This window comes from Gavialis gangeticus, unplaced genomic scaffold, assembly GCF_001723915.1.
Source record: "Gavialis gangeticus isolate Ggan-Ray unplaced genomic scaffold, GavGan_comp1, whole genome shotgun sequence".
NCBI lineage: Eukaryota > Metazoa > Chordata > Crocodylia > Gavialidae > Gavialis > Gavialis gangeticus.
Genome location: NW_017729018.1, coordinates 12965622 through 12976959, shown reverse-complemented (window position 1 = coordinate 12976959; position 11338 = coordinate 12965622). Strand labels below are relative to the sequence as shown.

The window sequence follows — 11338 nt, the reverse complement described above, 5'->3', positions numbered from 1 at the left end:
GGGGGGGGGGGGGGGGGCTCAGAGCCACAAGGGAGTCTGGACCCCCAGCCTGTGCTTCACAGCACCCTGCCCCGGCCCCCCAGCTCTCGGTGAGACCTGGGCTTGGGGCTGCCCTCGGGGAGCCGAACAGCCGTGTCCTGCAGAGCGTGGGTATGTGGGGACCAGGGAAGGCTGCCTGCCCACATACCCTCCCCGGGGCCTGGCTCAGACCATGGTGGAGCTGCCTCTGGGGCCCCAAAAGGCAAAGGGCCATGAGCCGGGCAGCCACCGGGCCAAACCCAGGTCTGCTGTCCTCGGGGAGGGGTCCCAACGCCGTGCCCAGGAGGCCACTCACTGCCCCAGCGAGGAGCTGTGCAAGGGGCAAGCCAGTGACCTCCGCTGTGGGACACCCTCCACCGCCCCGCGCTGGGGGCAGAGCCTTGCTCCGGCTGGGGGGGACCGCTGAGCCCAGGGGGCCGGTGCTCCCCCCCCGGCGGCTGCACATGAGCTCCTCTGCCCACCTGGCAGGTCCCCTGCCCGGTGCTGGATCACGAGCCCCCTGCAGCACCCCTCTGCCCCCCGGTCCAAGGCAGAAAGAAGGCTGCTCTGGCTGCGGCACGGCCCCTGCGCCCCAAGGGAGCCGTGCCTCTGCCTGGGCCTGCTCCGAGAGCCTGGGAGCCCTGCAGGGAGCCGGGACCTGCCTCTCGCTGGGGAAGGACCCCTGGGAGCCCTGCTCGACTGCAGACCTGCCCGGCTCTGGGGGCTGCTTGACCCCCGGGCAGAGGCAGGGCTCCCTGGCTCACAGCCCCTGTCCTCACCTGCCCCGGCTCTGCATGGAGGCCTGGGTGCAGCAGGACCTTGCTCCAGGGCCTGCAGTGATGGCAGCTCCTTGCCAGGCACTAAGTGCAGCCCTGGCTGCAGCCTGTGCCTCGTTGAGGCTCTGCAGTCGAGGCTGCTCCAGCTGGGCCTGGTTTGGCACTAATTGCAGCCCTGGGTTCAAGCCCTGGGAGGAGCTGGACTCCCTGGGGGTTGCTCCTGCCCCTGCCTGCTCAGGCGTTAAGTGCATCCCCCCACAACACTCGTTGCAGCCCTGGTTGAAGGCTCAAGCCCATGCAATGGGCTCACCTGAGCCATAGCGGATGCTTGCACCTCCCAGCTCCGCTGTGGTCTGAGCCTGGCCCAGCCCGGGCTCCCTGTGCCCGCACGGCCCCAAGCACTGACAGAGCTGGGCAGGGGTTGAGGGCGAGCCCTGGGCACTTGGGCCTGTCTCGGCCAGGCTGCAGCCGTGCCGGAGGCCGTGGGCTTGGGGCGGTGGAAAGCAAACGCTCGGCTCCGTGCAGCGGCTGCCCCGGGAGCGCCCCAGGCCCCGCACCCCACGGGCTCCCCAGGCACGCGGCACCCCCGGCCCCTCTGCCCGACCCGGTGTGGACGCAGCCCGGGCTCAGCTCTAGGCGCCACGTCCTCACCCCCCGCCCGGGTGGTGCAGCAGCCCCGGGGGTGCCACAGGCCTGGGGGTGCCCCCCCGGGATGCTCTGGCAGCACTGGGTAGGGTAGAGCCAGTGCGGGGTCTCGGCAGCCTGGTCTGCAGAGGCGTAGGTGCTGCTCGCTCCCACGCACGTCCACGGTGTCCCCAGCTGTCAGGGCCCCTGCAAGCCCGGTGAGTGGGCCTCAGAGATCAACGTGACCAGAACCAAGCCAGGGAACCAGTCCTGCCCTGGGCAAACCAAGTGAAGTCACTCCGGATCGACCCTGTTGTACCCAAAAGCAGAACGGGCCCCTGAAGCCCTCTTAGCTTCCTGCCCTGACACTACAAAAAGCTGGAAGTAGAAATGGGCCTGAACCCAAACCTTGGGGAAGTCTGGATGCCCGTGTGAAGCTGGGTCCTGGCACAACACAAAACCATCCTGGGGAAACAGAGGTCACTGTCCACCAAGACAGCTGGGGAGTGGGATAGCTGCAGGGCCAGAGGGTGCAAGGCTGGGGGTGGGGTTAGGGGATCAGCTTTGGCGCACAGCAGCTTCTCTTCCAGCTCACCCAGACATTGTCTGAGCTGCAAAGTGGCGCCGGGTCTGTCACCAGGTCGGGGCCATGGCTCTATGGCAGGGGGTGGGGGGAGGCAGGGCAGGCTCTCCCTCTCGGGTGGGGAACAAAGCGCAGAAGAGACAAGCCCAGGGCCCCCCGAGGGTGTCAGTGTCGGAGCCCGGCTCCTCAGCCCTGCACAGTGGCCCCCTGCCTGTCCCTCCCCGGCTCCCCACAGCACCCGGTGGGAATAAAGACACTGCCCCCAGCTTCCTATTTACACCGCTTTGCTTTTAATTTTAATACTGTCCAGTAAAATAACATCCTTAGTACATACATACAGCGGAGGGGCAGGGGCGAGGGGAAACCAGTAGCAAAAAAAACCCAGGACACCTCAAAACCCAGCACGTTTCTCAACAGAAGAGGACAGAAGCCAACGGTCACACGGAGAAGGAGGGTCTCGGCTAAGAGGACGCGTGGCCATGGCAAGAGCCGGGGCGGTGGGGGAGGCTCTTCAACCTGTGGCTACAGGCAAAAAAAAAATGGTGAGGTAATGCAGTCGTCCCCTGTTGCTACAGCAGGTTGTACCCTGAATTTGTCGGCTGGCACGTGGGGCTCCGGTGCCCGTATCGCTGCACCGTCCTCATCAGGCCCTTGAAACCTGCCCCCCACCCGGCTGGATCTTCTCCAGCTCCAATCTTGCAGCTGCGACAACATTGACCCCCCTGCGCGCGCGAGCTCCGGGGGGGCAGCCGTGGCCGAGCCCACGAGGCTGGGGTGGCTCCTCCGGGCCGCCCCTGCCCGGCAGAGGGGAGCCGAGGTGGTGGAGGCCCCGGGTCGATGCCGGGACCAAGGCTGCGGTGTGATAGGGCTGAGGGTGGCCGCCTGGCGAGGCTGGGACAGGAGGCTGAGGCTAGCAGCGGCTCGTGGCGCCGCGCCGCATGTCCTTGGTACAGCGTAACGAACGGCAGCGCCAGCTAGGACAGAGGGGCAATGAAGGTGGGGGGCATTGAGAGAGACAGAGAGAGAGAGAACCCCACGTGGGGAAAGTCAGGGGCTTGTGCCTCAATCACTTGGCCCAGCCGATCTGGAACAAGACCCACCCGATCCAACCGTGGCCTGTCCAGGATTGGGTCTGTGGGCAGGCCAGAATCGGATCCCTCACAGAGCCCTGCCCTGCTGCTGCACCCATTGCTACGTCAGGTAATGCCCTGTCCTTGCTGCTCCCCTCTGCACCCCCGCACCAGGGTCCGGACTAAAAATCCCAGGACTGGGGGTCCAGGTGCTGCCGAGTCCCCCGGGGCAGGCGCCCACATCCTGCGAGCCTGGGCTAGCACCTAAGGGATCGCTGCATCCACAACCGAGGTAGGGAACCCCCTGCTGACGGCTGGCCTGGGGCGAAGGGGGTCACCTGGGTACAGCCGCTCAGGACCCCGACTCACGCAGACCTCCAGTGGCTGGTGGGGGTCTGGGTGGGGAGTGCCAGGTGGGGGAGCCCAGTTCTCAGTGGGCTCGTGTCCCCAAATGAAGAGCCTGGGGCTGGGACCCCGTCAGCACCAGGGGACATGGGGAAGCGCCTGGGCCAGGGCACTGCCAGCTGCTGCGGCGACTTGTGCCACACCTGAGTCCCTCGAGACCCCTTTCCCTCTTGCCGGGAGGCTGCTGAGCCCCGGGAGCTTGGGATTTACCAGGGGAGAAGAAACCGGCAACAGGAACAAGCCAGAAAAAATGCTCCCAGCATTGCTCCGCTCTGGCGTGGATGCCTGTCCCTGGCCAGCGCCGTCCGCTTTCAACTAAGACCCAAAACTGCCAGTGGGGGAAGAGGGAGAAACCTTGGAAAGCTTCAGAGGGAAAGAAAAGCCTGTCTGTCATAAATAAAGGAAGGTTGCACCCCAAACCCTGGGCAATGCAGGGGCCAGAGGCCCCTGAGCAAGACTGAGCTGTATGAACCTGAACCCCACCCTTGGTTTAGGAGATTTAGGGGCTGGAGCAAGGTGTGAACATGGCATTTCCAAGGGCCTGGAGCTGGGTGCTTGGGAGGCCTGCTCCAGAAGAGCCTTCCCCGTCTGCCTTCCTCCCACTCGTTGCCACCCTAGGCAGGCACCTAAATCACTTTGGAGAGGGTTCCCTCTACAGCCGGGCACCTTCGAGCCCCACCTCTGCTTTAGTTAGTCTATAAGGTGAGCCCCTCCCCTGCCTTCTGCCTGACCTGGGAGTGGCAAGCGCTCGCTGCTCCCGGGAGCTGGCTGCCTGGCCGAGCTGCCTCCGGTGTTGCAGAGCCGCTCCCAGCCCTTAGTCCTCGCTGTCCCGGGGAAGGGCCCAGAGGCTGCGCCGTGCACGGGACTCGGTGGCTTCAGAGGGGAGGGGAGAGCGGGGTGCGAACAGGCAGCAGCTCTTGGGCATCTGGCCTGATGCTGGTGCCAAACCCATGGGAGAATCGGCCTCAGCAGTCGAAGGGGGCATTTTCCCACAGGGGCCTGAAGCTTCCCAGGGTAGCCAGCACCCCCTGCCCATGATGCCTGCATCCCAGGGGAGGACCAGGGTGGGGGAGATACCCCAGCGAGGTGCACCCCAGAATCAGCTGCCCTCCTCCCCTCCCCTGGCCTGGTCTCTCTTCCTCCTCTTCTCTCATTTCCCCAGGTCCCCTCCTCCTGTGTGCAGCTCCACAACCGTCATCTTCCCCCCAGCGATAATGAAGCGCTGCTCCGCTCCCCCCCAGCGCCGATGCCGCCCAGCGCAAACGAAGCTGCAGCGCGTTAGTCATTAACGGATTAGCCCGTCACCATAATTAGGGGCCTGGCGGTGCACACGGCAGATCCCATGAGTCCTTCTGCCTCCCCAAGTGGGGCGCCCGTCCCCCCCCACCCCTCTCTCCCCTGCTCTCTCTCTCTCCCGGCGTCTCTACTTTGGTCCAGAGGGGAGTTTCCAAAGGCGTCTTCATAACTGAGCTGAGATTATTTATAGACTCGGGTAGTGGTGCCGATAGGTGAGCGAAAGCATGCAGCTGAGACCTAAAGATTAAGGCTTTTGCTTGAAGCGTTCTTGTCCGGTTCCCATCGAAAGAGCCGCGGACCCGGGGCCTTCTGAACATCTCCACCTCCCGGGAGACCTTGGGAGCGAGCAAGGGGGATCGGGGAAGCCCCTCGTCGGGCAGAAAATCCCAATGTGCTTCAGCGAAAGGGCGGAGACCGCCCTCACGGCACTGCAGAGCCCGGGACGCAGCACATGGACGTCGGCTGACGGCTGCTGCCGAGTTTGTGGACAACTGGAGCTCGGCTGAGCACGGGAGAGGCGCCCAGGGTCCAGCAATGCGAGCGGCTCCCACGTTGCTGGACAAGCCTTCAGCGGGGCCAACCCCGCGGGGAAGCAGCCAGCAGCAGAGCTGTCCGGAGCGCGGAGGGGTCAGGCCCCACCAGGTCCGTCCCGACGCTCCAGGGTCACACAAGAGGGGGAGCGCGTGGAGGCTCCCGCACGCAAACGGCCCCTTGCTGTGCTCCAAGGGTCTTGTCCCCCCAAAACAAAACGGACCCCACTGTCCCGGCCAACAGTCACATCAATGCAAAAGTTCCTCCTGTGTTAGTTAAGCATGGAAACAGCTTCTTCTTGTTTTCCCCTTTTGCTTATGAGCAAGAGCGTTGTTCCCGTGGATGTGCGATAGCCCGGGGGGCTCTGCAGAGCTCCCCCCGTAGCCAGAGACAAGGCAGAGGTTGCATTTCTGGCGGCGGCTCAAGCCTGAATTTTCTCCATGGATTTGTCGCTCACGGTCGGCAGCACCATGGGGCTGGGGATGTAGTTGAAGGGAGTCACCCGGGCGGCCCGGCTCGGGGAGCTGTGCCTGCTGGAGGGGAAGTGCCCGACGGAGCCGGCTGGCGCGTCGTGGCTGAACGAGATGGGCACGGCGCCTTTGCCGGGAGCCAGCCCCTCCGCGTCGCAGCTCTTGGGCAGCTCCCGGGTCTCGAGGGTGGGGGACGTGCTGGAGTTGGTCTTGGTGGTGGAGAAGTCCTCGGTCTGCACCACGGCGTCGCTGGTTTTCCGCTGGGCGGGGGGCTGGGAGCCCGGGGCGGCCTCCACGGTGTTGACCAGCGGCAGGGCCGAGGAGGGGAGGGTGCTTTTGAGGATGTGCGGGATGTCTTCATCCCGGATCCTTCGCCAGGTGCCTTTCATCAGCATCATCTTCTGCTTGTCGGGCTGCCCCAGGCTTCCTGCCGGGCTCCTGGCGGGCGGCGCGGAGGCCTCGTCGCTCTTCTCCCTCGGGCCTGAGGCCTCGGAGCTCGGGGACGGGATGGCGGAGGGGCTGCCGGTCCTCTTGATGAGGCTGATGTTGGGGGACGACGAGTAGCGCTTGAAGGGCTCGGGCGGGCGGGCGCCGGCCTTCACGGGCAGCCTGGAGGGGCTCTCGGAGCTGGTTCTCCTCGGCGGCCTTGTGCCGGGGGCCGCTTTGCCGCTGGCCGGGGTCTGGGGCACGGCCGGGCGCGGGTTGGGCCCCGCCGGCTTGGCCGCCTTGAGCTCGTCGCACCGGGAGGAGCAGAGGAAGACGGCCGGCAGCCCGGCCCGGCTCCTCTTGGGCGAGGCGCTCTGGGACAGCGAGGACACGGACTCGGAGCACGACAGCTCGGCGCGGTGCCGCAGGACGAGGCTGGACGACTCCTTGATGAAGGTGAGCTGCCGCAGGAAGCCCGAGCGGTCCGACTCGCTGCCGCTGGAGCGCACCGACGACATCCGCACCAGGTTGAGCCGGCTGCCCGGCGGGACGCCCTTGCTGCCGCCCTTCAGCGGGGCGCTGCCCGCCTGCTCCTCCAGCACCGGCATGGGGCTGCGGCCCGACAGCGGCTTCCTGGCCGGCTTCTGCATGAAGGGGATGCGGACGGGCGACTTCTGGGTCTTGTGCTGCTTGCTGCCCGGGGGCTTCTGGGGCGGCGCTTTGGCAGGGGGGCCCGGCGGAGAGATGCCGCCTGCTTTCCCCCCCGGGGAGGGCAGCCGCTTGGCGAGCTGGGAGGGCGACCCCAGCTTCTTCTGGGAGGGCTGGGACGGGGTGGAGGTGCGGGACGAGCCGGAGGAGGGGGCCTTGCCGATCCGGGCCGGCGGGGTGGCGCTGCGCTTGGGCAAGCTCAGCTCCGGCATCTCCGAGGTCTTCCCCAGCCGGTGCAGGCTCCGCGACCGCTGCTGGCTCAGGCTCAGGGGCTTGCCGGGAGCCTCGGGCTTGGCGGCGCCGGTTTTCTTCGGCGTGGCCCGGGGGCTGGCCGCGTCCTTGGCCGGGCTGGGCATGTAGATGACCGTGCGGCCTCGGAAGACCACCGGCAGGTTGGGCATCGGCTTCTGCGGCCCCAGGCTTTTCCTGCCCGCGGCGGCCCGGGGGTCGGCCGCCTTCCTGCCCGCCTGGGGGGCCCTGCCGTGCTCTCTCTTCTCTGCCTCCAGGCGCCCTCCGCTCGCCGCCCGCTGCTTGTCCTGCCTGTCCAAGGAGAGCTGCAGGGTGGAGCCGACCGACAGCCCCGACACGAAGGAGAGGATGGAGTCGGACTCGGAGGACGGCTCCCGGGACAGCGAGGCGGCCGCCTGGTGCAGCCAGGTGACGATGGAGTTGGCACCTTCCTGGATGGCTTTCCACTCCACGCTGTCCAGGTCCGAGCCCCGGTCCGAGGTGGGCTCGTCCGGCCGCGGCTCCGGCTGCTGCTCCTTGCCGCCGGCGCCGCTCTGCAGGCTGGCGCCTTTGAGCTTCTGCTTTCGCTCCGCGTTCCTGCGCCGCGCCAAGTGGCGCCGGCGCTTGGGCATGGCCGAGCCGATGCACTTCTGCAGCAGGTCGTCGTCCGAGTTGAAGCTGAGGGAGCTGGGCGAGCTGTCCCGGTCCCTCTCCGGCGCCCGGCTGAGGGCCAGCGCCCGCCCGGCTTTGCTGTAGGCCGGCGTTCGCTCCTCGTAGAGGTCCGCGTCGCTCAGGGAGCTGAGCGAGGAGCTGAGGGAGTAGCATGGCGGCGTCTCGTCCGCGATGAGGTTGCTGTGCAGCTTGGCGGCCAGCTTGGTCTTGGCCTGAAGCAGCTGCCGGGCGCTCGGCTCCGGCTCCTTCCTGGGGGCCGCGCCGCCCCAGCGGTCCTTCCTCGGAGCCGGCCCGCGCGGCACGTCCGTGCCTGGCTGCGCCGGGCCGTCGGAGTCGTTCTCGTAGAAGCAGTAGACGGCCTCCTCGGTGGGCGTCGTGTGGCACAGGGACTGGAAAGCCAGGCTCCCCGGGGCGCCATCGGCCTGGGGCTCCTTGCCCGGGCGGGCTCCGGCGCTGCCGGGCCGGACGATGCTGAGCTCCAGGCTGGGCCCGTTCTTCAAGGGCGCTGGCCCCCTCCTGCCCTCGGTGGCTGGGCCGCGGGCTGCGGGGACGGGGCTGGCCCGGCTGGAGCCGGCCTTCGGCTTGTAGCCCGCACCCGTCTTGGTGGGCGTGGAGTGGCTGGAAGGCGCCTGCTGCCCCGGGAGGGCACCCGAGCTCCCCGGCTCATGGGGCGGCTCCATCGCCTTGTGCCCCGGCACCGGCGGCGCGGCCTCCTTCCTCTCCGGCCGCCGCCCCGAGCCGCGCGGGGCGTCGGGCTCCTCCTTGAGGGGGTAGCGGAGGGTCTCGTCGCTCAGCGAGGCGGCGCTGGAGAAGTTAACCGGGGTCCCCTCGGCGGAGTCGGTGAAGGAGTCGTCGTCCTTGAAGAGCTCGCGGGGGGCAGAGCGCAGCGGCCGCGGGACGCCCAGGGCCGAGTGGGTGGGCACCAGCATGTACACCGGGACGTGCACGGCCTTCTTGGCTGGGGCGGGCAGGCCCGAGACGAGGGAGGTCTTGACCTTGCGGAAGCGGGAGGGCATGGCCGAGTTGATGCACTCCTTGAGGATCTCGATGTCGTCGTCGGAGGTGTGCTCCGGCCGGCGCCGCTCCTCCCGCCGCTCTTCCCGCTTCTCGTGCGCCACGAAGTTCAGGCCGTTCTTCTCGGGGAAGGGGGGCAGGAGCTTCAGCTCCACGTCCTTCTGGACGTAGTGCTCGTGGAGGGGCAGGGCGCTGAGGCTGGACGCGCAGGAGAAGTTCTCGTTGGGCTTCTCCACCGTGAAGTAGACCATGGAGTCCAGGTCCTGGGGCAGCTGGAACCGCTCCTTGAAGTCGGTGATGTCCATGAACTTCTTGACGTTGTTCTCCCACTGGATGTTGAACTGGCTGGGCTCCTTCTCGGGGGCCGCGCCCAGCTCGAAGAGGGGCGTCTTGCTGCGGCTGGGGGGCATGGTCTGCCCGGGGCTGTCGGGCAGCTCGCTGGGGCTGACGGTCCCACTGATCATCTCGCTGCAAGGGTCGCTCTGGATGGAGCTGGCGATGGACGGGCTTTCGAAGCTGCCCAGGGAGCTGACGGAGCTGCAGCGGCTCATCACCAGCGGCGTCTCCTGGATGTAGTTCTCCGAGGAGCTGGAGGGGGTGAGGTCCTCGGGGCGGGACGGGGACGCCTCCCGCAGGAAGACCTTGTCCCGCTTCGCAAAGGGGATGGCGATGGGCTGGGAGATGCCCACGGGCGTGGCCGGCTCCACCGCCGCCTCCTTCTCCCGCCGCCCCGCGGCCTCCTCGGCCGGCGCGGCACCCTCGTCCACCTCGATGATCTCCAGGGAGGAGTCGCTGTCGATCTCGTTCTCGCTGTGGCTCTGCCCATCCAGCACGTTGTCGGCGGACGAGAGGGACGACAGGGAGCTGCAGCGGGAGAAGTAGATGGGGGTGTCTTCCACCGAGTACTTCTGCACCGACTCCTGCGTGGCCGGGGCCGGGGCCGGGGCCGGGGCCGCCAGCTTCTCCGGGATCTTGCTCAGGCTCTCGGAGGTCTGCGGAAGCCCGGGGGGCAGCCAGGCTTGCTTCCTGCCCGGGAGAGTCGGGGGGTAGGAGGTCCCCGGGAGCCCCCCGGTGCTGCTCGCAGCCGGGCCGCTCTTGGCCAGGCTCTCCAGGAGCGGCACGTGCTGGTAGGACGGGGACAGCTTGATGGTGTGGACCTGCGGGTCGGCACTGAGCCGGGCCCCTGCCTCCTGCGTGCCCTCGGGCTCCTTGTCCTGGATGCCCGGGCCGGGGAAGGTGATGGTTTTCTTGGCCCGTTCGTGCGGGTCTCTCGTCTCCGGCTCGGCCAGCTCCTTGGCCCGCATGGCGGGCGGCTCCATCTTCTCGGGCCGGCTGGAGAGGATGTTCTTCAGGTCCAGGCGGCTGGGCCTCTTCTGGTACCGCTGCAGCTCCTCCTTGTAGCCCAGGAAGGAGGCGCGGGTGCAAGGCTTCATGTGCTCCTTGGTGCAGTAGCCGTCGCTGGTGCTGCCGCTGTTGAGGCTGTCGGTGGACAGGCTGGTGTAGGCCGTCTTCAGCCGCAGCAGCGTGCGCGCCCGGCTCAGGCTCTCGCGCTTGGCGAAGCCGCCGGCATCTGAGAGGCGGCACGGGGAGCAGGACTGGGCCCGGGCCTCGTGCACCTCGTCGGAGCCGTACTGCCAGTCCAGGCCGTGGTCCTCGGAGCTGAGGCTGAAGCTGTCATCCGAGGACGTGTGCAGGGTGGAGATGTCCTCCACCAGCTTGTCGATCTTGGCCACCGTGGTGGAGATCTTGTTGGCCAGCTTCTTGGCGGCCAGCGAGACGTCGGCGGCGGGCGCCGGGGGCTTCTTGGGCTCGGCTGGCTTGCTGCTCTCATCCTTCTCTGGCTCCGGACCCCTCCTCTGGGTGATGGCCCGGGGCAGGGCCTGCCCCTGGAGGAAGGAGGAGTTGAGGAACATGGAGAGGACGGAGGCATTGCCAGTGTCCACGCCAGTGGAGACGTTGGGCACCTCGTCGTCGTCGAAGCAGCCGGAGTCGGAGGCGTAGTCCTTCACCAGGCTCTCCATGTGCCTTAGCGGCTTCTTCACGCTCTGGCCCTTGAGGCTCTGCTTCTCCATGCTGTCGAAGGTCTCGGCCAAGTGCTTGGCGTCCAGCTCGGCCTCCAGCGCCTTCTGCTTGCGCACGTAGAGGGAGGGCATGCAGGACCCCGGGGAGATGACGGCGGCGTCCTTGTACTTGGGGGGCCGGTGGGTGAGCAGGTTGCGCAGCGCGGCGGCGCTGCCCATGGCGATCATCTTGTGCTTGGAGTGGATGAGGTTGCGCAGCATGCTCACGGCGCCCAGGTCCCACAGCAGCTCCTGGTCCTTGGGGCTGCGGGCGGACAGGTTCCAGAGGGTGCCGCAGGCGTTGCTCACGATGGTCAGGCTGTGCGACTTCAGGTGCTGCAGCAGCGTCTGCAGGCAGTTGTGATCCCGCAGCACCTGCCTGCAAGACACGGCGGCGCCGTCAGCTGTGAATCCCCCCACCCCCTCTCTCCACTTCTGCCCCCTGTGTCGGGGGGGG

The 11338-nt window shown here is 67.5% G+C and overlaps 1 protein-coding gene across 1 annotated transcript in view; it reads right to left on the bottom strand.

Annotated features, from left to right (window-relative positions):
• Positions 1–3387: 3387 nt before the first annotated feature.
• The window catches only part of APC2 (APC2, WNT signaling pathway regulator), a 32244-nt gene continuing 24293 nt past the window's right edge, over positions 3388–11338 (bottom strand). The window contains exon 15 of the mRNA XM_019513162.1: positions 3388–11260. Within this exon, the coding sequence (XP_019368707.1) occupies positions 5725–11260 (5536 nt within the window). The 3' untranslated portion in view covers positions 3388–5724. The remainder of the gene's footprint in view (positions 11261–11338) is intronic.